We start from the raw sequence: 24,624 nt of genomic DNA on the forward strand, positions 1-24,624 counted from the left end.
CGCTGCTGGCAAATGTTCAGATCTGTCTCCTTGCCTGGATTTTCCCTCTCTGGCCTAACTCTCTGTACTGTGATATACACTTGGTGTGATTCTTTGGCTTAGGACTGTTCACTGGAACACTGAAACTGCTTTCTATGTGAGAGCTTGTTTAGCCTCCAGCTTCTCCTCCGCCATATTCCCCGAACTCTCTATGTGGAGTCTTTTGAGGAACCTCCATACTACTTTCCAAAGTGGTTGAACAAGATTACACTCCCACCAACAATGCAGTAGGGTTCCCTTCTGGTCACATCTCCTCAAGCTACAAAATAACCCCTGTTTTCACTGTACTTCATGTTGGCATATTTTGGGGAGGGGAAGGGAAAAACCAAAATGTTTAAATAAGTATACAGGTTGACCCCTTGCAACAATGAGGTGTAGAAGACACTATATTGAAAAATGAACTTACAATTTAGGTGGGAGGTGGAAGGAGGAAAGGTGGAGGTGGAGGAGTAGGAGGGGAGTGTAGTTTTGGAGGTGGGAGGGAAGGGATGGGAGGGGGAAAAGAAAGGAGAAGGCAACACTGCTTCATAAAAAATGTACACATTACCTTGGTCATGTAACTATATCCCCTCTGGACAGTATTTTCACAATTAAAAAACTCATAAAAAGAGAAACTTATCCACTTTGAATATGGTGTCTGGTTTTTTGTGGTTGTGTTCCTGGATCTTAAGTGTGAAGGAGATATAATCCAATTTGATATGAAAAAGGAACTTTACAGGATGAGAGTAGACTATGCAGAAGTAGGTAATGAATACCATCACCCTTGTCCACCCAATGGAGGAAGGGCCTGTCCACCTGCACACAGCGCTAGTGTTCACTTTCAATAAACAGGAAGTGTAATCCAGTCAAAAGTCTTTTGCAATTGTAGAGTAGAAAGTTTCAAGCCCTATATTTGCCAGGGAAATGCCAGCACACACGAGGGCTGGTCAGGGTGTTGGGTCAGTCTGAGAATCAACAGCTTGTGGCCTATACAAGACATCACCCACAGTCACCAAAGGAGTGTTTCATGTAGAGATGGTGCTAGTGCTACTCACACATCTCCCTCCTTTAGTATATTCCAGAAATATCTAGGACTAAGTACCTCTCAAGGATTTCCTCATCAGACACTCTCCTAGGATACCTTTACACAAAAATTGCAAAAAAAATAGGACCCATAGGAACTGGAGAGGAAAGACCAGCCTAGCTTGAATTACCATTGAGTGCTGTGGTCTGTGGGCCTGCACATCAACAACAACAAATTTGGTTCACAGAGTTTATAGAGATCAGCTGCAGAAATCAAGCTTGACTGAGTCATAGAGGAAATGAGATTTGTTATTGGCTATAGAAAGTTCATCAGTTACACATTATTGAGACCAGACAAAAAAAAAAAAGAAGTGGACAAGTCAATTATTGAGTCATGGCCACGGTCAAAAATCACATCCCAGACAGAGACTGAGGAAGGCACTGCTGGACTCACTAAAATCTGTGCCCTGGAAAATTATTTCTCACCAACAGTGAGTGCCAAGTACCAAGTAATTTGCTCTTTCTAGCCATGATGAATACTAGTTTTATAGTCAAAGTTACAAACCACCTTGTTATTAAGAATCCTCAATCGTTTTCCCTCATTTCAATTCCTTAAGCAAAATTTTCATCTCTGTCTAATGTTTTTCTTTTTGTGACTTTACTATTTTACTTTTAATTGGAAAGATGATGTACACATAAGGTACAGCTACAGAAGACGGGTAATGAGTTCATTTCTTTTTGAACTGTGTCACATCTTCCCTCATTTCTCTAACTTATGGGTACACATCAGTACATTAGAATTAGAGATCATCAACCAACTTGATTTGGTTTAACTAACATTAAACTTGTGAACAACATGAACAAGTGAGCACTGGCTATTATCAGACAACCCCTCACCATGCCTAGTCTTTTACTTCCTGCTGATAGAAAGTAATGGTTTCCTACAACTAGAAAACCAATCTCCCCCAAGTAGATTCCATCCCATCTACCCACAAACAAGGCCGAGCCTCAGTAATATGTGTCACTTCCTTCCCATCAGACAGAGACTTAGGAGTCCAAACACCTGATGGCCTAGCAGGAAACATCTGCCAAGGGGATCCCCAGGAATGGAGTTGAGGGGGTTGGGAGGCCGAGAGGGACACAATGTCAGTTGCAGGGTCACATGTGGGTTTGGGGAGGAAGTGTGCTTATGAACTCAAATGTAGAGATCTTCCTGAAGGTGGTTGCCACTGCCCCCAGTCCTGCCAGGAGACATTGTGCTGGGGTTTGCAGCCATCCTGGCCAGTGGTGCTCAAGGGCTATGCCAGTACAAGGCATAAATAGAGGACTTGAAGAGTTCTGCTCAGAAGGGCTCAAGGAAGGAGCTGTAGAGAGAGGATATCACAATGGCTCAGAGGACTTAGACCCCTGGTCCTTCTAGACACCACAATCCACACAAGGTATGGCTAGTACACACTGTAGATCATATGTATGGCAACATTGTTTGGTTGTTGTTGGCAAATGAGTTGAGACTCAGGCCTGAATGAAGGGCAGAGAATGTGTTTGGGATGCTTGAATCAGGGTAGTGTGTGCCCTGGTTTGGGCTGCCACTTCTGGAGATTGTTAGAAGAACTCCACAGGTGACATGGGACAGACATAATGAATGTGAGTAACCAATGTCTTTCTAGGGGAGAAAAGTAGAGGACAAATTTCCCGGGGATTCCTGAGCTCTGGCACTCCATGGAGTCTCAAGGCCATCATAAGAGTTCAGTCCTATGCCGCACTGACCACTTTCTGGCCACAGCTGCCTGACAACTCAGCTGTGTGCACATACCCCAGTTGAGATGTCAAGTTCCTCAAGGGAGTATGGCCCAACTGAGGCCGGGCTTTCCTAAGACAAGCAACTTCTGGCCCAACAAAGGTCTTTTCACCTGATGTGCAGACTCTCTCCTAGCATCACAGGTGTTAGGCAACACCATTCCTGATTCTGACCTGATGCCAGATGCCCAGCTATCCACTGAACACTGGTACTACTCATGTTTGGCCACGTGTTGCCCTGGCTAGAGGAGGGCCTGGTTGGAAGGCTGGAGGAAAGAGAGACCCCATTCTAACTCCATTGTCCTCTGTCTTCGAGGGAAAAACACAAATGATGAAATTGATTAAGGTGAGTGTCAGCGGTCCAGAAGAGACAGGATGGGTTGGGACCAGCAAGGTGGTTCAATCAGGCCTGACAACCTATGATGTCTGCATGGGTACAATGGGAGGACAGAGAGGTCTCACCCTCAGCCATGGTGAAGTGTGAGGGGACATCTAGAAGAGCCCCTAGGATTGAGTGTGAGGACACAGCTGTGAGACTCCACAGAGGTCTGGGGGACTCAGTGAAGTGTTGGTGGGCAGAGCTGGTAGAGGAGATGGGTCCCTCCCCAGCCAGCAGAGCCCAGCCCGGGCCAGCCCTGCCCTGTCACTGCCCTTGTGCTCTCTGTGGACAGGAAAATGAGATCATTGAACACTTGAAACATCTACAACACTTTTGGAGCTCTGACAACATCAAACCAGAAGAAAATTTTCTGGCTCAATTCAGAGTTCTGGTGCAGCTCAGGGAGGATGTCAGGTTGGTTGTCAGACATTCGCTGAACAAGAAAGGAAACTTCTAAAATGAGGTCCAAAAGGCCTGAGGTTTGTATCTGGGTGAATGGGAACAGACAGAGTCTCTGGACGGACTAAGGAACGGTGGTCCACCAGGCTCTGAAGTCCAAGCCATTTTTGTCAAAGAACAAACATGGCACTTGGTCAGCTCACTGTGCCCTTTGCCCTAGCTATGAGCTGTCTGGTCAGTGGAGTCCTGGAGGCAGACAGGACAAGCCTATCTAGCAAGAACTTTGCATGAATTTGAAAGGCAGGAAAGAAGTAAGTGGATGGGCACTGGTTGACAGGGGCCAGGGAAGATGCTGGGCTGGTACCAAGGACCTCTGAGCCTTACAATGATTTCTCTCCACAGACAGCATCCCTGATTCTGGCTCAGAGGCCTCAGGTCTCTGAGCTTCACCTTCCTCCCCTTGCTTGTATCTGGGATTCATCCCTCAGATAGGGATCTGGATTGGGACATCCCAGATTGTCCAAGATCCTACCCTGGAGCAGCATGCTAGCAAGGTATTGGAGAGCACCATCTGGGGGTGTGCTGGGGAAGCTCCCTCCAGTAAGCTAGTAAGTTTGGAGCAGGGGCCTTCAGAGAGAATCACAAGGATTTCCCAAGAGAGAAAGCATCAGCTGTCTCAGACAGAGAGCAAGGTTGCTTAGTAGGCTGCAATCTGAAAGAAACTGGTTGGACAACCCATGCAAAAGCCACCTGGTAGTCTCAGAGTTAGTCAGGATGCTGGGATTCTGGGTGATGTGCAACGCAGAAACAGCAGAATCTTCTCACATGTGAACTGGTCCAGTTTAGGACCAGCCTCTCTCATCCAAGTCCTCAAAGGAGCAGGAGTCATTTGTAGCCTCTCCTTCCTCATGCTTCATCATCGACAGTCCATGATATTCCATCATGTTCAGAGTTGTCCTGGCCACAAGTTCCAGTGGCTGTATTTAATAGCCAGCTGGAAGAACGTGTCTTCTTAGGTGCTCTGATCAGACTACCCAAGGGGAGTGGAACAAGGCTGCAGGTGTGTCCTCCACCACTGCAGCCTCCATCCCAGTAAAGGCAATGGGGCCCTGGCTCTGGCCTGCTAACTCTCTTGGCCTTGGGTCAGTGTCTCCTGAGAGACCATGGTCGATGCCTACTTGCTTCTGTTAACCTATAGCCAAAGGAGCTGAACATGATCCTGCCTGGAAGGAGGAGGCACACTGCCAATAAGTGTGGGGTAGGAACTGTTGAGTCCAACTCCCACCTTTATCTCCTAAGACCACACTTAGGAAGAAAGAGTTGAAACTCCCCCATCACATCATGGATGATTCCACTTTTAAACACGGAGAGGCTCCAGAGTTTCCTTGACCAGTGGGAATGGGGCACACTGTACACGAGGCCCAGTAGTTTCTCTCCTCTTCTGACCTGAGTGTCCAACGTGGACAAGACACCAAACATCAAGACCATGATGAAACACTTGCTACAAGGGCACAAGCCAGAAATCTGAAAACACATGCAGATCATCTCAAAGGATCAAAGGGATTCAGAAGCAGACAGTCAGGGAAATGGCAGAAGGCTGTGGGTGGTCATGCTCACCCCCCCCCAAGCTGGGAGGGCAGCACCAGAAGTGTGAAGATTGGGTACTGACACCAAGTGGGCACTGGATGATCCAGGACCCATTTCAGACCAATGAGCTTCTAGATATACCTGCCATTGCACTGCCCAGCCCTGCCCTACATGGCCTGTCTGAGGAGGCAAGAGGCAGTACAGAGACACCATCACTTTCCAGGCAGACTATGCTGCTGCTATGGGCTGGTGGCCACAACCCTCATCAGAAGACACTTTGAATTACTCCCATGGGATGCACAACTTCAGAAAGAATCTCAAACAGGGGTGCAGCTCAATGGAAAAGGACTTGCTTAGCATCCAGCAAACCCATGATTTCTCCCCAGAACATGGAAGAAACATGCTCCCTCAGGGCTCAAGATCCCTCCCATGCCACCAAAGGTCATAGATCAATCTATGCCAGTGACTGCAAAAGGACATTTTCAGGAGCAGAGACAGAGTTGTGGAATGATGATCCAGAACAGAATCAATGCCAGGTGTAGGCCTAGATAGAGCTAAGGGGATCGCAGGTCCCATGAGAAAATTCTTACCTCTTCTCTGCCAGTTTGTACTCCTTCACAAATAAGGAAGGGTAGCCAAAACCTTAGGAGGATGACAGACCGAAAAAGAGGCAGGCAGTGGTTCAGAGACATTCCCAGAAAGAGACAGAGGTATGCAGTCAGACAAAGAGATAGAAGTACACAGAGAATGAGAGAGGGCCACAGAGAGAGAGAGACAGAGTAAGAGTAATTGTGTGATTAGGGACCACAAGCTGTACAAGGTGTCACTGTTCTGTTGTCTTGATACTGAGTTGAAGACCTTATCAGGTGCTTTGCCTAAAGGACCAGCATTGACTGCCTGTTGCCTGTCATCAAGCCTTACTACCTTCCTGCACTCTTCTCCTTGATTATGTGGCCTGGGTTCCCTTCTCCCAGGAAAGGAAGTCAGAGGTCTAGGGAGGCTTCTGAATAGGAATGAGCAGCCAGAATATGGACAGGAGTTGAGTGGAGCCTAGACTTAGTTGGCTGGAAATGCATAGCCAAAAGAACCAGGGGAGAAAGAAGATGCAGAAAGAAAGACAAATCTTCCTGAGTATTAAGGGCTCAGTAGAGACCTGGAATACATGCTGTGCTGGGGGCCTGCATCCAGGTCTGCCACCTGCGCTCCAGGGGGGTGAGTCCTCTTTGTTCTCAGGAGGACTGCTCCCAGGAGGTGCTGTGCATTCTGGAAAGCCCGCTGTGCCTGGAGGTCCTGATCATCAAGTCAGCAGTGAGGACAGGAGAGTAATCCTGGGGTTACAGCAAGGCAGGGTAGGCATGAACTGGAGACCCAAGTTCTTTCCTAAGCAAGACAAGATAGACTTCCACAGATTCAGTTCCCAGGCAGAGGTCCCACTGCAGACCTGGCAGAATCCTGGCTCAAAATACATCTGTAGGAGCTTCTCCAAAGCTTGATTCTTCCCAGTCTCCACCAGGACTGCTGACTTACCTCACTGTCCCAGGTCCACCAGAGCTGAGGATCCCTGAGGACTCAGATGTGATTTCTCCTATGAACTGTTTGGCAAAATACAATTTTGGGCTCCAGACAAGTATCATCTCCAAACGGCTGGGTCAAATGTGGAGCTGGCTTCAGCCTTCTTCATAGGAAGTAAAAGAAACAAAACACTTAATGATATATCTTCTTTTTCTGGGTAGGCTAAGCATATAGAGACTAGAGTGGCCCAGGCCACACCCTCCCGTCCAGTAACCTCCAATCCTGAAAGCACTCAGGAACTTTTCTCACCAATGCCCTTCTGATGTTACACACACAGTAGGTCTCTGGTGCAGACAATAAGACACCTTCCTTCGATGCTCAATTCATGAAATACTTCATTTCTTTTATCTACAAGTCCCCTCTGAGGTCAACATGACTGTAGCAATGTGGCCCAGGCTACACACCACCTTCCCTTGACCTCACATCCAGGACATACTCATAATCCATCCTAACAAATCTTCCCCTAATATCAGAATAATAATTGCACTCTGGCCCCAGAAAACCCTAAGGATCATGTAGCCTCGGTGTTCTGCTAGCATCACAATGATGCCTGCCAATGAACACACTGAGTTGCCCTCCAGGAATTCCTTCTGTGCTTCACATGTACTAGGTACTTTGCTATAGAGGAACAGCTGACATTTTGGTAGAACAATGGGCCTGGTGCTCTCACTTGCCCCTGGCTCTGGCCTCTCTATTAGGATCTGACTTTGAGGATGTGATGCAGATCCCTGGCTCTGATGCTGTGAGGTCCACAGCACACACTCCCACCAAGCCATGCTGACCTGTCTAGATTTTCTTCCCGATGACAGCATTTGAACTCTGACTTTCCCTTCCCTCTTCTTTACTAATCCAGGCTTTCTCAGGGTGCCCGAGAGTTTCCCATGAGCATCGATTGAGAGACAGTGAGTGTTGCCCATCACAAACCTCAGGGCTCCAGAAATCCTAGAGGAAAGGCCTGTGCTAGACCTCATCCCTCACCCCTCGACTGAGTACAGAGAGTGCCGTGGGGTCAATGCATGACCGAGTATAAGCTAATCCAATTAGAGATGCATCCAGGGAACTGGAGAACAATGGAGATTGTAATTATTTCAGGTGTGGGTTCTTACCCTGTTTCCATTCAGTTTGAATGCAAAAGAAAGGAAAATATTTGGGCTGGGAAGGTGGGTCAGGGGTAGAGCTCTTGCCTTGTATGCCTGAGGCCCTGGGTTCAATTCCTCAGCACCACATATGCAAAAAGAAAACAGCAAGAAGTGGCGCTTTGGCTCAAGTGGTAGAGTGCTAGCCTTGAACTGAAGAGCTGAGGGACAGCGTCCAGGGCCAGAGTTCAGGCCCTATGACCGGACCTCTCCAAAAAAAAGAAAAAAAGAAAAATATTTACTGATTTGGGTTAAACTTTTTGAAGAAAACATGTCAGCTTTGAATATGATATGAATCTAGAAGTTAAATTCTGTTTCTACTGGATTTGGCCATTGTGGTTGTATTCCTGGATCTCAACAGTGAATGAGATACTCTCCCTCCTGGTGTGAAAAACTAACTTTACAGCATTTTATTTGTGTTGATGCAGAAGTAGGTAATGAATACCACCCCCCCTCTCCACTTAATGAAAGATGGTTCTGTCCATCAGAAAACAGAGCTAGTGATTACATGCACTAAAGTAGATGTCCAAGCCAATCACCATTGTAACTCAAATGGCAGGGGAGAGAGTGTCAAGCCCCAGTCTTGTCAGGAAAACAGCCAGCACCATGAGGGCTGGCCAGGGAGGTGGGTGGATCTGAGAATCCAAAGCTTATGGCAAGGAGATCACATCGTCACCAAAGGAGTACTTCATGCAGGAATGTTGCTACTGCTACTCACATATCTCCCTCCTTTCAAGTATTACAACCCTCTCTCTACAGATAGAAAAGGCTGGACATAGTGTTGCTCTAGTCATCGAGAAACCAGAGGACCCAGCACTGGACAAGTAACATCTTCATAACCATCATGACCTTGGTCCAAATCCTGAACAATACTAGCCCTGCCATGCCCATTGTCTATCTCACCCCCCTCAGCAGGGAGTAGCTCCAGAAGAAATGACCCTCACCCACACTCCCTGTCCGTACTGTACATATGCAACCAAAAAGGGGTGATATACAAGTCAGCAAACACTCCCTCCCAGACAAAAGCCCGCCCTGGAAGGCAGCACATGTGGAGCAGGAGAGGCACCTCCCACCTCTAACCCTGACTGTAAAATGGGTCCTCTGAGAAAGTGGACAAAGCCATTTTCTCCTTTCCCTCATGAAAACTTGGCCTTGTCATTTCAAAAGCCAATTCATCTGTTCCCTCATCAGTCATTTTCAGCAGTGGTCTTTTGAGTTACTTTGCTTTCAAAGGCCAGGGAGACATCTGCATGAGTGGAGGAAGTGTGCATATGAACCATTGTCTATACATCTCCATGATGGTGGATACCTCTTCCTCCTAGCATAACAGGAGACCTTGTGCTGGGGGTTAGAGTTATCCTGGCCAGTGGTTTTCTTTTCTTTTTTTTTTCATTTTATTTGTGAACATACTCTACAGAGAGGTTACAATTACATGGGGAGGATAATGCGTACTTTCTTACCAAGCATTGCAGCCTCCTCCTTTGTTTAGCCTTCACATCCCTTCCCAGCCTCCCCTCTCCCCCCCCAGACCCAATCCTTCTCCCCCCACACACACCAACATTGTAAAGCTCTTTTTGGACATGACAACTTGTACTTCTCATTGTTGCAACAGGTCCACCTGTATCCTTAAACGACTTGTTTTTCCCCATCTCCTCCACAAGTTATACTGACATCAAATATAGTGAAAGCAGGGGTTATACTGTGGGGGAGGGACATACAAAGCAACAAAGAAATAATCTTATAAATGCGTTAGAAACACAGGCATGAAAGAAAAAAACATTAAAATACATATCAAGGGTTCATTTTCCTAACATCACATTATCTGACCTTTTCCGCTTGACTCATACATATACTAGATATAGCAAATAAGGGAATCCATTGGGCCTATGTTTCTTTGGGCAAGGCTCACTTCGCTTAATATAATTTTTTCCAAGTCTTTCCATTTCCTAACAAATGGGGCAATGTCATTCCTTCTGATGGAGGCATAGAACTCCATTGTGTACATATACAACATTTTCTTGATCCATTCATCTACTGAGGGGCATCTGGGTTGGTTCCAGATCTTAGCTATGGTAAATAATGCTGCAATAAACATAGTTGTGCTGGTAGCTTTAGTGTGGTCTTGTTTGTAAACATTTGGGTAAATCTGGCCAGTGGTTTTCATGGGGAACAACAGCACAAGTCATAAACAGGGGACTCTGGAGAGGGTGTGGTCAGAAGGGCTCAAGTGAAGAACTCTAAAGAGATGACATCACAATGGCTCAGAAGACTTAAGCCCTGGTTCTTCAGGAACCCACAGTCCACACAAGCTGCCTGCTAGTACACTTGTGTGGAACGTGCATATTGCGAAGGAGTTTTCCTGTTGTGGTTGGAGGAGGAGAAATTCAAGAGGGAGTGAAGGGTGGAGAGGTTGCCTGGGGCACCTGTGTCCACACTGGGTGCCCCCAGGCCTCTGCCGCTGCTTCTGGAGATTTTTCCTCAGGACTTCACAGGTGACATGGGGCTGCCCAGGCCAGGGAACTATGGGCTGACCCACCACTTCTTCCTCCCTAAACCTCATTGGCTCTGACTGCTCTGTGTGTGTGTGTGTGTGTGTGTGTGTGTGTGTGTGTGTGTGCGCGCGCGCGCGCTTCTGTGTGTGTGTGTGTGTGTGTGTGTGTGTGTGTGTGTGACTGAGCTCGCTTCTGTGAACAATCAGTTGTTTTCAGGTATTTCAATCATGTGTGTGGCCATGAATCTTCTTGTAGTTTTCTAGATGGCATTTGAACCATCCCACCTCAGTTCTCCTCAAGAATGAAGATCACTTGTCCCCTGGCGTGGAAGAGGCCTGCAGGCCAGAGTTCCTCATGGCATGAACCCTGGAGGAGCAGTTGGATCACTTGGTGTCTGCCCACTTGATGGAGGACTCCATTTTCATAAAGAACTTCTTCAACAACTACAGGAGTTCTGCAGAAACCCACTAGGTACTGGACCTGCTATTCACAAGGTGAGTGCCAACTCCAATAAGAAAGGTTTGCACATCGGCAGTGAGACCTTTGGCAATGGAGCGTGGCTTGTGGTGGGTTCACAGAATCTCCTTCACTGGCACTTGCCAGAATTTGAGGAACCAAGAAAGCAAGGCCTGTGCTAGGCTGGGTTATCCTGCTGCAGTGTCCTCTCCAGGGCTGTGGGCTCTTCTGTGTCAGTCGGCTTCCCTGAGGCCTGAGACCAAGCAATGTGTTTCTTTAGCAAGAAGGGAACCAATTGTCTCTGGGACCAGGGTCCCACCCAGGTGTAGGAAGAATGGCTACACCCAGCAGGAATGGCTAGGGGCAGAGAGAAGGCCTCTAGGTTCCTAAATGATCAGGGCAGGAGCTGATTCCTTATCCATGAAAGAAATAGGCAGAGATAGGAAAGGCCCATGTTCAGACCACGAGCTTTGTGGTGTGAGAAGAGCAAGAACATGCTGGCTGTCCTGGGCTGGCCAGTGATTCTTGGAATCCTCAACAGGTTCAGGACTTGTGAAGCCCCCATGGAGTCCTTTGGACAAACTGACACCCTCGCCGACTACAGAGAGGATGTCATTACCCAGCACCAGATCTGCTAGTGAGTAGTGAGTGGGCTGGTCTCTGCAAAGGCAGCGATCATCGTAGGGGACTAAGGGAGACCAGAGCAGGTGCTAGGCTTTATTCAGATGCTGCTTCCACCCATGTTCCTCTAGTGCTATCTCAGGCCTTCTGAGCACCTGGCTGGACTGCCACCCAGAAGTCTTCCTGGAACCCACGCAACATCCCTGCCTCCAGGGCCTCCTGGCTCACTTGAGGCTCCATATGCATGGCTCTGATGTGGAGCTCCATGTCTCCCACCGCCTGGCACAGTTGGGCATCCAGGACTGCAGGCAGGATGAGGCTCTAGGTGCGGAGTTGGGATGGAGACATGGCCTGAGGAGGGGTGGGAGGTGCAGGGCACCACTGGGAGGAGGCTCCAAAAGTAGCCATGGACCTGGGACAAGAGAAATCTCAAGCCTTGCATGGGCATGGAGTGGTTGAGTGATTGCGTGTATGGAAGTTTCTCAGCTGGGAAATCTAAGGGAGGATGGTCGTGTGGATATTTGCAAAGACTGAGAAGAAAGCAGTCATGGAGAAGACCTTGTCTCCTCCTGCAGCTCCAGTATTTGGTATCACACCAACTTCAGAGCCCCATGCAAGTCCATCCGTCAATGTGGCCACCATTGCCGTGGGAGGAGCCTCATCAGGAGCCAAAGAAGAGGCCACTTCTGCCTTGAAACTGGATGGCAGGTCTCTGGGAGCAGAAACATTGTGTATGGAAGAAGAGCCACGGGCCAAGCCTGCTCTGCTGCAGAGTCCTGAAGGGACAAATGCAGCTGTTGATGAAGTGCAGTCATCCCCTACATTCTCTTCAGGGCTCAGTGTCCAGGAAGAGGTGGTCAGTGCTGAGTTGGAGCCCAATGGCACCTCAGCCCCGGGGATGAGTGTGGGAGAAGTGGTGGTAGGTGGTGGGGAGATGGAGCTCTGCTCTAGCTCTCCTCCTGTGCTCAGGCCCCATCACACATCAAAAGCCACTGCTGAGGAAGAGCCAGCGTCCACCTCACCTCTGCCTCATGTTCCCAGACAAGCAGCCTTCAGTGATGAGCTGAATGTGCTTTTGCCCTTGGCTGTGCTGCTCTATATTGTAGGAGCACCAGCAGGGCTACTGTCTCTGGTGGGAGTACTCACTCTGGTGATCTGTGGCCTAAGACCACTATGCTCTTGTGACAAATCAGAGCCAGCTGTCACCAGGGATCCATTCCACGGTGCCAATGGCCCTCCAGCAGGGAGTGCTGACAGGAAGCCTTTTGTCAGCTTGCCTCCCATTCTGCGTTCCCCACAACCAGCCTACAGTGCTGAACTGACTTTGTTTCTGTTCCTAAATCTACTGTTGTTTATTTTAAGAGGACCGGCTGGGGTGCTCTCACTTGTTGGAGTGCTGACACTGGTGCTCTGTGCCGTAAGATCATTCTGTACTTGCACAGAGTCTAAGCCAGCTATCATCTTGGCTGCTGTCCACAGTGCTCAGAGAGCACCAGAATATAGTGCTGAGAAGGAGCCCTGTGTCAGCGTGGCTGACAATCAACGAGCCCCCAGTACAGAACTGGAGTTCCTTCTATCCTTGAGTCTGATTTTCTACCTGTTAGGAGCACCTGCTCTAGTGCTCCTGGTGCTTGGAGTACCGACTGTGGGGCTCTGGGTTGTGAGAGCTACAGCATCGCATAAAGAATCAGGGCCATCTGCCAACTTGGCTCCGGGTTGCAGGGCAGATAGAGCAGCAACCATTGGAGCTGCTACAGAGACACTTTCTTCCTCAGCTTCAGTTCTTAGTCCTGCAGAACCAGCCTCCATTTCAGAGCTGCATAACCTTTTACCCATAGCAGCAATGCTATCTCTGGCACAAACCCCAGCGTTGGCCATCTGTGCTGGGGGAGTCCTAGTTCTGGTGCTCTCCTTAGCAGGACCACCAACAAAACACACACAATCTCGCAGGGCTGAGTTAAAGCCAGGTTCCACCATGGCTTTGGAGTCCAGGCCTGAGGACACAGCAGCCTCCAGGGCTGAGAGGGAGTCACCTTGCACCTCCACTCCGCTGTTGCCCCTCCAGAAGGCAGCAGCTTGCAATGCTGAGATGGAGGCGTCTTGTGTCTCGGCTGCGCTGCTCCATGCCCAGGGAGCAGCAGTGGCCAGTGCTGCCACAGAGCCACCATCCAGTGCAGCCCCTCCAATATGTGTTGAGGACACACTGTCTTCGAGGACTGAGCCAGAGCCACATCCCAACTTGGCTCAAGGACTCAGTGCAGAGACATCAGCTGCCTGCAATCCTTCCCCAGAGCCCTTGGCTGTGGTGATGGAGCAGGCTACCTCTGCTTCTTGGGAATCTGCGTTGCCATGCACCTCTGCTCCTGCCCAAGAAGCTTGCCATCCTGCTTTGGTGACCAGACAGACTTCATGTAGCCAGGACATGCCTTGTTTCCTGGTTGTCCACCCCCACCTGGAGGCAGAGCAGCTCACAATGATGGATGCGGTGAGGGGCTGGGCAGGGTGGCTGTGGTGAAGGAGGGATTCCTGTGCACTCTGCTGCTCTTGTCCATGCCACATTTCCCTCCTACCCATCCCTTCTTACCCAGCCTGAGTTCCCCCACTGCAAGCACCACTTTGTCTAGACCCATTGGGTTAAGTGCACTCCCTGAATCTTAGATGAGACATGCCTCCAAGACAGGAGCTGTGCAGAATCAAGCCTGGGACAGAAAGAAGGGCAGCCAGCACACAGCTCACCCTCCTGTGCCTGGAGCCCTGTGAGCCTCAGCACTCATTCAGCAGGCACCTGATGTGGACCTGATGAGTGCCCAGCCGAGACACGGACCTGAGTGCTAGTTCTAGTGGGAGGACATAGGTGTATGTCAGGGGAAGGACATTTGTTGGCTGAGCTAGGTCAAATTAGTTGTTGTATGGAGTACGAAGTCTTCTGGGAAGTATGAGAAACTTTGGAAAATCACTGCTCATCTGTTCCCACCTTTGTTGCCTTAGGGTCCCTTCTGTGCTATCTGTGCAGATATAGACACTCTACAGATTGTGGGGTCCTCCTGCGTGCTCTCATCTCCATGACCTTGTGCATTTGAGGAGGGATTCCAGGGCCTGGGCCTGGGCACTGTGGTGTGTCCCAGCCTGGTGACCCTGGCCATCTTCCTCAGGAGCTGTTCGAGAAGGCAGTGCCCAACCACTGCCTGGGATCCATCTGGTCCCAGAGGCACAAGAAGGGCAAGGAGCACTTGGCCCCCACCATCCGGGACATGGTGGCACACTTTAACAATGTATGTTCCTGTGTCAAAACCACCTGTCTGGGGGACTTCAGCATGAAAGCCCCAGACAGAGCACGTGTGGTCGAACACTGGATTCAGGGGGCCGCGGTACGCTACAGGCTCTGCTGCCTAGGGAATCTCCTCTGCCTTCCAATTTCTCTATTCAGCATCTTGCAATTGTGCTCAGAGCCCTGCATGGAACAAAGTCCCTCCTACCAGGCCCATGTGTCCCAGGGCCTAGCCAGACCAAGCCACCCCTTTGCTGGTCCCTCACTGTCCTGCTCCTCAGCCCCAAGGACACCTAAATCACTCTGGGTTCCCTACATCCCTGGCCATGTCCTGATACTCCCAGCATCCCTCTCTTGCTCAGGCCAATGGGTGGAAGCTGTGTCAGGCAAGACTCACACAATCTTCCTCTCCAGGCTTGCCGAGACCTGAGGAACTTCTCCTCACTCCATGCCATCATCTCTGCCCTGCAGAGCACAGCCATCTTCCGCCTGAAGACAACATGGCAAGAGGTCTCCAGGTGGGTCCCTATTTCCACAGCAGTTGCCCTGTGGGTAAACATGGTAGGTGTCACACTCCCTGAGCCGGACACAAAGGTCTGGTTGTGATCGTCATTCTGGGGGCCCATCTTGGGTAATTCATATCAGGCTTCAGAAATCTCCTGTCAGACTGAATACACAGATGCACAGACACAGAGACACACAGTCAAGCAGACACACACACACACATGCACACAGATATGCACGCACGTGTGCGCGCACACATACACACACACACACACACACACACACACACACACAGAAGCTCACCAGGTTTTTTGTGGTGGCTAAAAATCTGTGTCCAATTGAAACGAAAGCAGAGCTGCCTAGTAGCAGAGGGATGGCTGATGGTTATGCCAGGAAGAAACAGCTGCTCCTGCGCAGTGTATTCTTGCGCTCTTCGAACCCATTTGCTAACCTATTGGGAAGCCACATGGACAGCTAATTTTCCCAAAACAAATGGAGTCCAACTCCCTCCTCCCCACCTTCCAACTGTCTCCTTCTCTCTGCTCCTCCCACAGAGACTCCTTGCACACATTCCACAAATTGGAAAAATTCACTTCTCCTGAAAAAAATTACTCCAAGAGCAGAGAGCTGCTGCAAAAGGTATGGCATGAGGAAATGAAGACAGAGGGCAGAGGTAGAGGGGGAACACGGGGGAGTCAGTGTCATGCTAAGGGGATTAGAAACATGACTTGCTTTCTATTGGGAAGGAGGCCAAGGGAAGAGTCTGCTAGGCCCTTTGCAGGTCAGGGTACGGGGAGTCCTAGGAAGCCATTGAGGTTGAGATGTTGTAAGGGGACAAAGGGTGGTCCTGGAAAGCAGAGGGTACCCAGGATTGGGTACTCCTCCTACTGAAAGCCCTAGCATTGTACTTGTTGCCTAATGTGCCATAGGTTCAGGAGTATATTCCTGTCCTTCCCCAAAGTATGCTGTCTTTACAGCGTAGTTCCTGTCCAAGACCATGAGCAGGGGCTCTGTTCCATTGGTCTGGAACCCTACCCTACTCTGCTGAGGATAGACAGGACTTAGAGTAGAAGGTTCTGAAAGTCCATGGCACTCTCGTGCTCTGCTTACCTTCTCTAAGAACCCTGATAGAAAAACACCAGCAAACTAGATCATTGGATAGAACATTAGCGTTCTCAGTACCTCAGTTTTCTCCTCCCTGATAGGAAGGGTTTTGGAGCTCAAAGGGCTGAACAACCAGGCTGGATTTGAGCTGCCCAAACAGGAGAAAGTAATGAACCCCCCAGAATTGTGAGGAGGCCCTGGACACACATGCCAGTCAGCACAGCACCACTGGTAGCAGAAGCATGAGTCCCTGAGGCCCCCCACTGCCAGGAGGCAGACCTGACAGATGAGGAAGCAGGCAGAGGAGGCCAGCTCCCCAGGCCAGAGCCCACAGTAGTGAGTGCTGGAGCAAAGCCAGAACTAGAACTCCTCTGCCAGGTGGTAGACGCTTAGACACAACCTAGCAGCCATGTCAGTTCCTATAATAAGACAATGACACTAGAAAGACAGACAGCACAGAGCCCTCACTAACAACCTCCACTATCCTGGCAGGAGTCTTGCAAGTTGGCCACAAAGGAGAAGCAGCTCCAAGGAGGTCCCAGGTGGTTGCCGAAGATGGTGAGTGACTGGGACCTAGGCCAGGTTGCTGAGAGAGAAGAGGCAGAGCCGAGCCTAGCTCTGCTCACCTTTGACTTCACTCCCATGGGTGCACAAGTGGAGGGGCATTTGCACTCTAGCAGATGTGGCCCTGATAAACTGGCTGTCAGAAGGGATAGAGGAACTGGATCCAGAAGAGCGAGGAATTGGCAGAGTCTAGAATGGGTGGTGGGCCGAAGAGTCCTACAGAACATTGAGTTCTGCATATGCCAGCCTAGATTTGGACCTGGGGCAGTTTGGAGAACCAGGCAGCAAGAACCTGGGCCTTAGACACAAGGGGGATCACAGGTTCCCCAATACGCTGTGCCATGGAAGCAATGGTTAGGCTGAGGACTGACTGAGGTACCATGGGAGATTGGGTATGTGCTGGGACCTGAGCCTTGACCATCACCCATCCAATCCTACAGGTGTTGACAAAGGGCATCATTCCCTACCTGGGAATCTTCCTGACAGACCTCATGATGATACATTCTGCATATCAGGATATCCATGATGTGAGTAGCCAGGCCCATGCTGGCAGCCTGGGCACTGGAAGGACAAAGTTCCCTGGGAATCCTGAGCTCTGTCACTCCTGGCAGCCTCGAGGCCATCCTAAGTGCTGAGTCCTGTGCCCCTCTGAACATCTGCTTGCCACAGCTGCCTGACCACTGTGTTAGTGCACATTGAGTAGCTGGGATTTCAAGTCCCTCATGGGATGGCACTGGGGCCAAACTGGAGCCAGCCTCTCCTAGAGAAATGCCTTTTCAGCCTGTGCTGCAGTAACTCTCCTGGCATCACAGGTGTTAGACAACACAATCCCTAATCGTGATTGATGCCCTGTGTCCAGCGCTCCTCTGAATGATGGCCCTAATCTGGTATAAGCACACATTTTGCCCAGGCTAGAAGAGCCCCTGGGTGGAGGTCCTGAGAGAACTGGGGCCAAATCCTAACTCCAATGCCCTCTGTCTTCTAGGAAAAATCCCAAATGGAGAAATTAAATAAGGTGAGTGTCAGCTGTCCAGACAGGACAGGGTGGGTAGGGACATGCAAATTTCTCCTGTCCAGCTTGGTGAGCAGCCATTTCTGCATGAGTACAATGGGATGAGAGAGAAGATCCACCCTTGTCTTGGTGGGCTGTGTAGTAGCATCCAGGAGAGCCCAGATTAAGTGTGAGGAATCAACTGTGAAATCTCACATGCATTTGGGGAATCAGTGGAGGGTTGGTGGGCAGAGCTGCTGGAGGAGGTGTGTCCCTCCCTAGACAGCAAAGCCCAGCCCAGGCCAGCCCTGCCCTGTCCCTTCCCTTGTGCTCTCCATGACCAGGAAAATGAGATCATCCAACATTTGAAAGACCTGCAGCATACCTGCACATATTATCACCTCCACAAAGCAGAAAATTTTCTGGCCTGGTTCAAGGGCCTGGAGCGGCTCAGTGAGGAAGCCAGGTGGGTTGGCAGACACTGGCTGGACCAGGGGGACATCCTGAGAATGGGGTCCAGAGGGCCTGAGGTATGACCATGGGTGAGGGGGAACCGACAGAGACGCTGGTCGGCTGAATGCGGGTGACCCACCAGGCTCTGAAGTCCAAGCCAACTGTGGCAGTGAACAGGCATGGCACTTGGTCACCTCACCACCACCCTTGTCTTAGCTATGAGCTATCGTGTGCACTGGAGCCCCGGAGGCAGACTGACCCTGCAAACAAGAGCAAGACCTTCCCAGGAATTCAAAAGGCAAGGAAGAAGTAAGTGGCTGTGCAATGGATGGCAGTGTCCTTATAACAGGCAGGGCAGGTACCAGGGACACCTGAGGCTGATGCTGATTTCTCCCAACTGACAGCATCCCTGATTGGGAGCTCAGAGGCCTCATCTCTCAGGGCTTCATTTTCTTCCTTTTTCTTTAGAATGCGATTTATCCCTCAGATAATGATTCTGATTGGAGCATGGGGGATTGTCCAAGGTCCTAGACTGGAGCAGCAGGGTAATGGGGAGAAGTAACTGGGAATATGCATGGGAAGTTCCCTGCAGGAAGCCAACCCCTGACCGAAGCCACCATATTCACAACATTGACCTCAGTGGCAGTGGCAGCTCCCAGCCCACAGCACAGGAGCAGCTCCAGCGTGGCCCTGACAGCAGCAGCAGAGTCAGTGTTGTGGAAAGATGATTCAAAACAGAACCAAGTCCAGGTGCAGGCAAAATGAGAGCTAGACAGTTCTTTTCTGCCATTGTGCTTCTCTTTATAATTAGTGGAGAATACCCAACATCTAAGCAGGATGACAAACCTAGAAAGAGACAAAATGGGCTTCAGAGACATGCACAGAAAGAGATAGAGATACAGACAGACTCATAGTTAATGACAGCACGGACACACAAACACAGAGAGACAAAAGCAGAGACACAGAGAGACATCATATGGTATGGAACAACAAGTCCACTGTGCTGGTGTCATTGCTCTATTTTCGACCTACTGTGCTGAAAATCTAATCAGTTTCTTTGCCTGAATGATCAGCATTGATTCCCCCTTGCCTATCTTCAAGCCTTGCTAGCTTCCTGCACTCTTCTCCTTGTGTAGATGGCCTGGGTTCCCTTCTTCCTTGAAAGGAAGTCAGAGGCTGAGAGAGCTTTCTGAATGAGAAAGAGCAATGAGAAAATGGGCAGGAGTTGAGTGGAGCTTAGACTTACTTGACAGGAAACTCATGGTCAGTGGAGACTGGGGAGGAAGAAGAGCTGGCAGGAAAGACAAGTCTTGCTAATTGTTGGGGACTCACTGAGTTGGAGGCCCCTGGAATGAATGCTGTGCAGGGGGCCTGAGTCCATGCCTTCCCCGTGGTGGTGTTTCCAGTGGGACAGTGCTCCTAAGACATGCTGTGCATTAGGGAAAGCCTGCTGTGCCTGGAGTTCCTGATTATCAAGGCAGCAGTGAGCACAGGAGGGCAATCCCTTGCCCCACCTCCAGGTACAGCCTGCTTGAGCTGCACTCCCAAATTCATTCCTAAGCAACACAAGATACATTTCCCAAAGGCTCTATTCCCAGGCAGGGATGCCAAGACCTTTGTGCTCCTGGCACTGGATTGCAGGAATGGCAGCTTTCTGGCTCAAAATGTGTCTGTAGGAGCTTCTCAAATGGTTGGTGCCTCCCAGTTCCCATCAATACTGTTGACTTAGCTCTCTGTCCCTCTTCAACCAGCCTGAGGATGCCTGAGAACAAGAATGTGTTGGCAAAATATGAGTTTGTTCTCCAGAAGAGGACCTCTCCCACACTGCCAAGATCTTGTGTGGAGCCAGCTCCCCACCTCTTCACAGGAAGAGGGGACAACACAACATTTAAGAGTGTCTCTACTTAGTCTGGATGGCTATGGCTGAGCACATCCAGACAAGAATGGCCCAGGCCATACCCTACCCTAACCACCAGTGACCTCCACTCCTGAAAACACTCAGTATCGTTTCTCCACAATTCCCTCCTGATGTCAGGACCACAGTGGTTCTGTGGTCTAGGCAAAAAACCATCTTCCTTGGATACTCAATCCATGACACACCTCAGATATTTTTCTACAAATGACCTCTGCTGTCAAAATGACAGTGGAAATGTGGCCCAGGCCACACAACCCCTCTGTTGTAACTCCATTCCAGGAACATACAAAGGATCCTTATCCTCAGTGTTCTACTAATACCTGCCACTGGACACACTGACCTGCCCTCTAGGAACTCCCTCAGAGCTTCACATATTCTCCGTACTCTACCATAGAGGAACAGCTGACATTTTGGTAGAGCAATGGGCATGGTGCTCACACTTGTCACTGGCTCTGCCATTTCTATTAGGATCTGACTTTGATGACTGTGATGCAGATCAGTGGCTCTGATGCTGTGAGGTCGACAGGACACACTCTGCCAAAGCCATGCTGACCGGTATTGGTTGAATTCCCGATGAGAGCATTTGAGATCTGATCTTGTCTTCCCTCCCTTTATGCTATTCTGGCCTTTGTCTAGTGCACCAGAGTTTCCCATGAGCATCGATTGAGAGACATTGTGTGTTGCACACTGCCAACCTCAGGGTTCCAAACATCCTAGAGAAAAGGCCTGTGCTAGTCCTCAAACCTCACTGCTAGACTGAGTGCAGATAGTGCCATGGGCTCAATGCCACAACCCAGGATAAACCATTCCACTCAGAGACTGCATCCAGGGCACTAGAATACCAAGGAAACTGCAGTTATTCCAGGTGGCGGTCCTTGTCCTGTTTCCATTCAATTTGAATGCAGAAGAGAAAGGAAAATATTTTCTCAATGGGGTGAAATGGATTTGAAGACACACATGTCATCACTATGGTAAATAATGCTTCAATAAATATAGTTGTGCTGGTCACTTTAGGATGGTCTTGTTTGTGATCATTTGGATAATTGCCAGTAAATGGGATTACAGGGTAATAGGGGAGCTCTATGTAGAGTCTCTTGAGGAACCTCCGTACTACTTTCCAAAGTGATTGAACAATGGAGTAGTGTTCCCTTCTGGCCACATCCCTTCCAGCCATGGTATCACTCCTGTATTCACTGTATTAGAAGTTGGTATAACTGGGGAGGGGAAGAGAGAAAACAAAATATTTACCTAGGGATACGATTTGACCCATTGCCACAATGAGATGTAGAAGAAACTAAACGAACTTTACAATGTAATGGTTGCAGTGGGGCAGGGCAGAGGTAGTGGGAGAGGATAATTGAAGAGGTGGGAGCAACGGGATGGTAGGGGAAAAACAAAGGAGGAGGAATCAATGTTCAGTAGGAAACATACTCATTACTTTGCTCATGTAACTGTAACCCCACTATATAATATTTTTTAAAATAAAAATCACACAAAAAAGATGATGCTAAGGGAAATGAAGTTAAAAAGATGGACACAAGGTTTTTCTTTGTTGCTACTGTTTTTAGCAACCTTGGGATTTTTTTTTGTTTCTTTTGTATATTCTTCCCTCTTTGGTATAATATCTGTTGTTCTTGTATTTGATTCTCTAACTGATATTCTATATATTGTTTATTGGAATTAGGAAAAGGAAGGAATCAACAAAATTATAAGATAAGGAGGAAAGCAATGCAATAGCCTTAGGCACAAGACAATATGTTGGACACGATCTGTCCAGCTTTGGTGTGGTGGGTAGGGGGAAAGCAAAGTAGGAGAATTCTGAAGGATGGGATAATAAGGTTGACTAGGAATTTACTGGTTTCATAACTGATGTAACAAAGCCATCCTTAATTACCTTGACATTAAAAATATTTATATGTATATAGAAGTTGCAGTAAAATGTCAATAAAAGCTCAAACTCATGAGCATAGGATCAAAAGAAGATAAACAGAGGGGGATACCCAGGACATAAGGTAAAAAGATAACAGTATGAGCTAATGTAATTCATTGGTCAGATTAAGGTTCTCTTGCAAAGTATAAGTGGTTATGAGATGAACCTGAAATGCAGCTAAAATTGTGATGAATTACATGGTGTAGTAGGAGCATGTTTTGGCATCTAAATATAAGCCTTCATCAAAATGTATGCCCTTGAAATATATTTGAGAAACTATATTCCCATAGGAATTTTGTTATACTTGTGTACTAATTCTTCGAAGGAAAAGGTACTCTGGCACTTAGAAAACTGACAGAACAAAAACTTCATTCCAATATCTGCTTCCTCAATATTTCTAGAAAATATATTGCCCACTCACTATTTTCCTTCAGGTTTTCCCTAGGATCTCTGACTTTCTTTATTTTTTTTTACTTTTTTTTTTGTGAACATACTGTACAGAGGGGTTACTTTCTTTTTGCCTCCCTGGCTCATCATCTTTGTCTGTTTCAAGGTGGAAGTTCCTTACTGACATCCTCTAGCCTTTCTATTCAGCTCAGAACTATAGCCTTTCTGAAAATCTCCCTTCTCCATTCAAGAATTCCTCCAGTGCAGAGATGGGCAGGAGGCACACACCGTAGTCCTACCCTTCTCCACAAGTTCACCTCCCCAATTATCAGCTGCCCAGAGGCAAGCATGCTCTGAAAATATTCAATGGAAAACTCCAGATATTCAGAATTGGAAAAGTTTAAATTCTTCACAATAGGGAGAATATAAACACTAAATTGTATTGGAAGAAAATAACATTGAAAATTTGCATGTGGAGTCAGCTAAGGATTTGTTTTTCTTGGGACCCTGGTTGGTCATGCTTGATAGCCTAGATGCTTGAGAGATAAAAAGGAGAAAGATCACAGCTTGAGGACAAAGAGTTCACACCAAAGTTCTCATGACCTCATTTTCATTGGTAGCCAGGTGAGAAAACTTGCTCCTACCATCCCAGTCTACACAGGAAGCTCAGATTGAGAGGCCTGCACTTGCATTCCAGCCCAAGGAAACAATCCACAAACCCCCATGTCAACAGAAAAGGCCTAGCATGGTGGTGTGTGCCTGTCATCCTAGCTATATGAGATCTTCAGTAGGGGCTGTGATCCAGCTGACCAGGAAAACAAGTGAGACTCAATCTCGAAAGAAACTGCAGCACCTAGGCACCAGTGGCTCATGCCTGTAATCCTCCCTAATCTGGAGGCTGAGATCTAAGGATTAGGGTTCAAAGTCTGTCAGGGCAGGAAAGTTCATGAGACACTTAGCTCCAATTAACCACCAGAATTTCAGAAGTAGCACTCTGACTCAAAAGGTAGAGCAACCATGTGAGCTGAAGAGCTCATAGAGAGCACGTAGGCCCAGAAGCATCACCAATTAAATATAAAAATCAATCACTAAAACTTCAACAAAAAAACCCAATCAATTAATCAATCAAGAATAAACCTGCAGCAAACTGTGCTTGGATGGGGGCTCAAGCATTCAAGTGGAATAGAGCCTGTCCAGCAAGTAGGTCATCTTGTGCTTAAACATAAGGAAAGCCATCAGTTCAAACATCCACAACACCAAAAAACAAACATATCACATTCTTGTCTGCGTGGGGGTTGGCCTGAGAAGCAGTGTGTGTACTGTGTGTTCCCATTCCCTTGATACCATGGTAGAATCGGCTCTATACTACCTTGGACAGGCAGGAAGAGAAAGGATTGGCCTACAGTTGAAGGGAAATGAGTCCAACTGATGAAGGGAATCAATACTAAGGATTAACTCTTTCATGCAAGAGCAAGAGACAAAGGGTCTATGGCTTCCTCCTAAGCATTTCCAGTTCCCCATTTTAGTCCAGTTCCAGATCCTTCCTTTACCACATTTTCAAACCCTCAAAATTGCTTTGAATTTCTTTCACACAGATTTTTCTCTTCTTGATGCTATAATCTGCCAGTGATCTGCTAGTTCTCCCTGCATCATTGAAAGCTTTAGTATTGTTTCTCTATGTTGGTCTAACACTCTTTGTCATTTTAAGAAAATTTCAACACTAACACAATCTAGAGTTCATCTAGCTAACATCTTGGATTCTGAGTCTTCCACAATCTCCCAGCTGGCTTCATGTCAGTGACCCTTTCCTGTGGTCTAAATTACATATCACCAAGAATGGCACCAACTGGGGAGATAATGTGAAATATTTCCCTTTTTACCACCTTCACTTCCTCCTGCTTACTTAATCCTGTTCTCACATATCTACTACTCAGCAACTGATACTTAGTATATTGACAGGTATTTATTGTTCATATAAGTTAGTTTTATATTATCTATCACCAAATTTGCTCTTTCTACCCCTGATAA

The 24,624-nt window shown here is 48.3% G+C and overlaps 1 protein-coding gene and 1 long non-coding RNA gene across 2 annotated transcripts; both read left to right on the plus strand.

Moving 5' to 3' along the window:
* The first annotated feature begins 10,219 nt into the window (after window positions 1-10,219).
* On the plus strand, window positions 10,220-17,765 carry LOC138815673 (uncharacterized). Its single transcript, XM_070005102.1, has 11 exons — window positions 10,220-10,403; window positions 10,659-10,897; window positions 11,401-11,496; window positions 11,612-11,805; window positions 12,056-13,965; window positions 14,633-14,848; window positions 15,163-15,266; window positions 15,807-15,891; window positions 16,849-16,914; window positions 17,361-17,447; window positions 17,733-17,765. Exons 3-11 carry the CDS (start codon window positions 11,423-11,425, stop codon window positions 17,763-17,765), a joined length of 2,769 nt encoding a protein of 922 aa, XP_069861203.1. The 5' UTR covers window positions 10,220-10,403; window positions 10,659-10,897; window positions 11,401-11,422.
* Window positions 17,766-18,279: 514 nt separating this feature from the next.
* Window positions 18,280-21,280, plus strand: LOC138816537 (uncharacterized). Its single transcript, XR_011368683.1, has 3 exons — window positions 18,280-18,377; window positions 18,581-18,673; window positions 20,116-21,280. It is a non-coding gene; the product is annotated as an uncharacterized lncRNA (long non-coding RNA).
* The last annotated feature ends 3,344 nt before the right edge of the window (window positions 21,281-24,624 follow it).

The sequence above is a fragment of the Dipodomys merriami genome, unplaced genomic scaffold (assembly GCF_024711535.1).
Source record: "Dipodomys merriami isolate MVZ:Mamm:240054 unplaced genomic scaffold, mDipMer1.0.p SCAF_11, whole genome shotgun sequence".
Classification (NCBI taxonomy): domain Eukaryota; kingdom Metazoa; phylum Chordata; class Mammalia; order Rodentia; family Heteromyidae; genus Dipodomys; species Dipodomys merriami.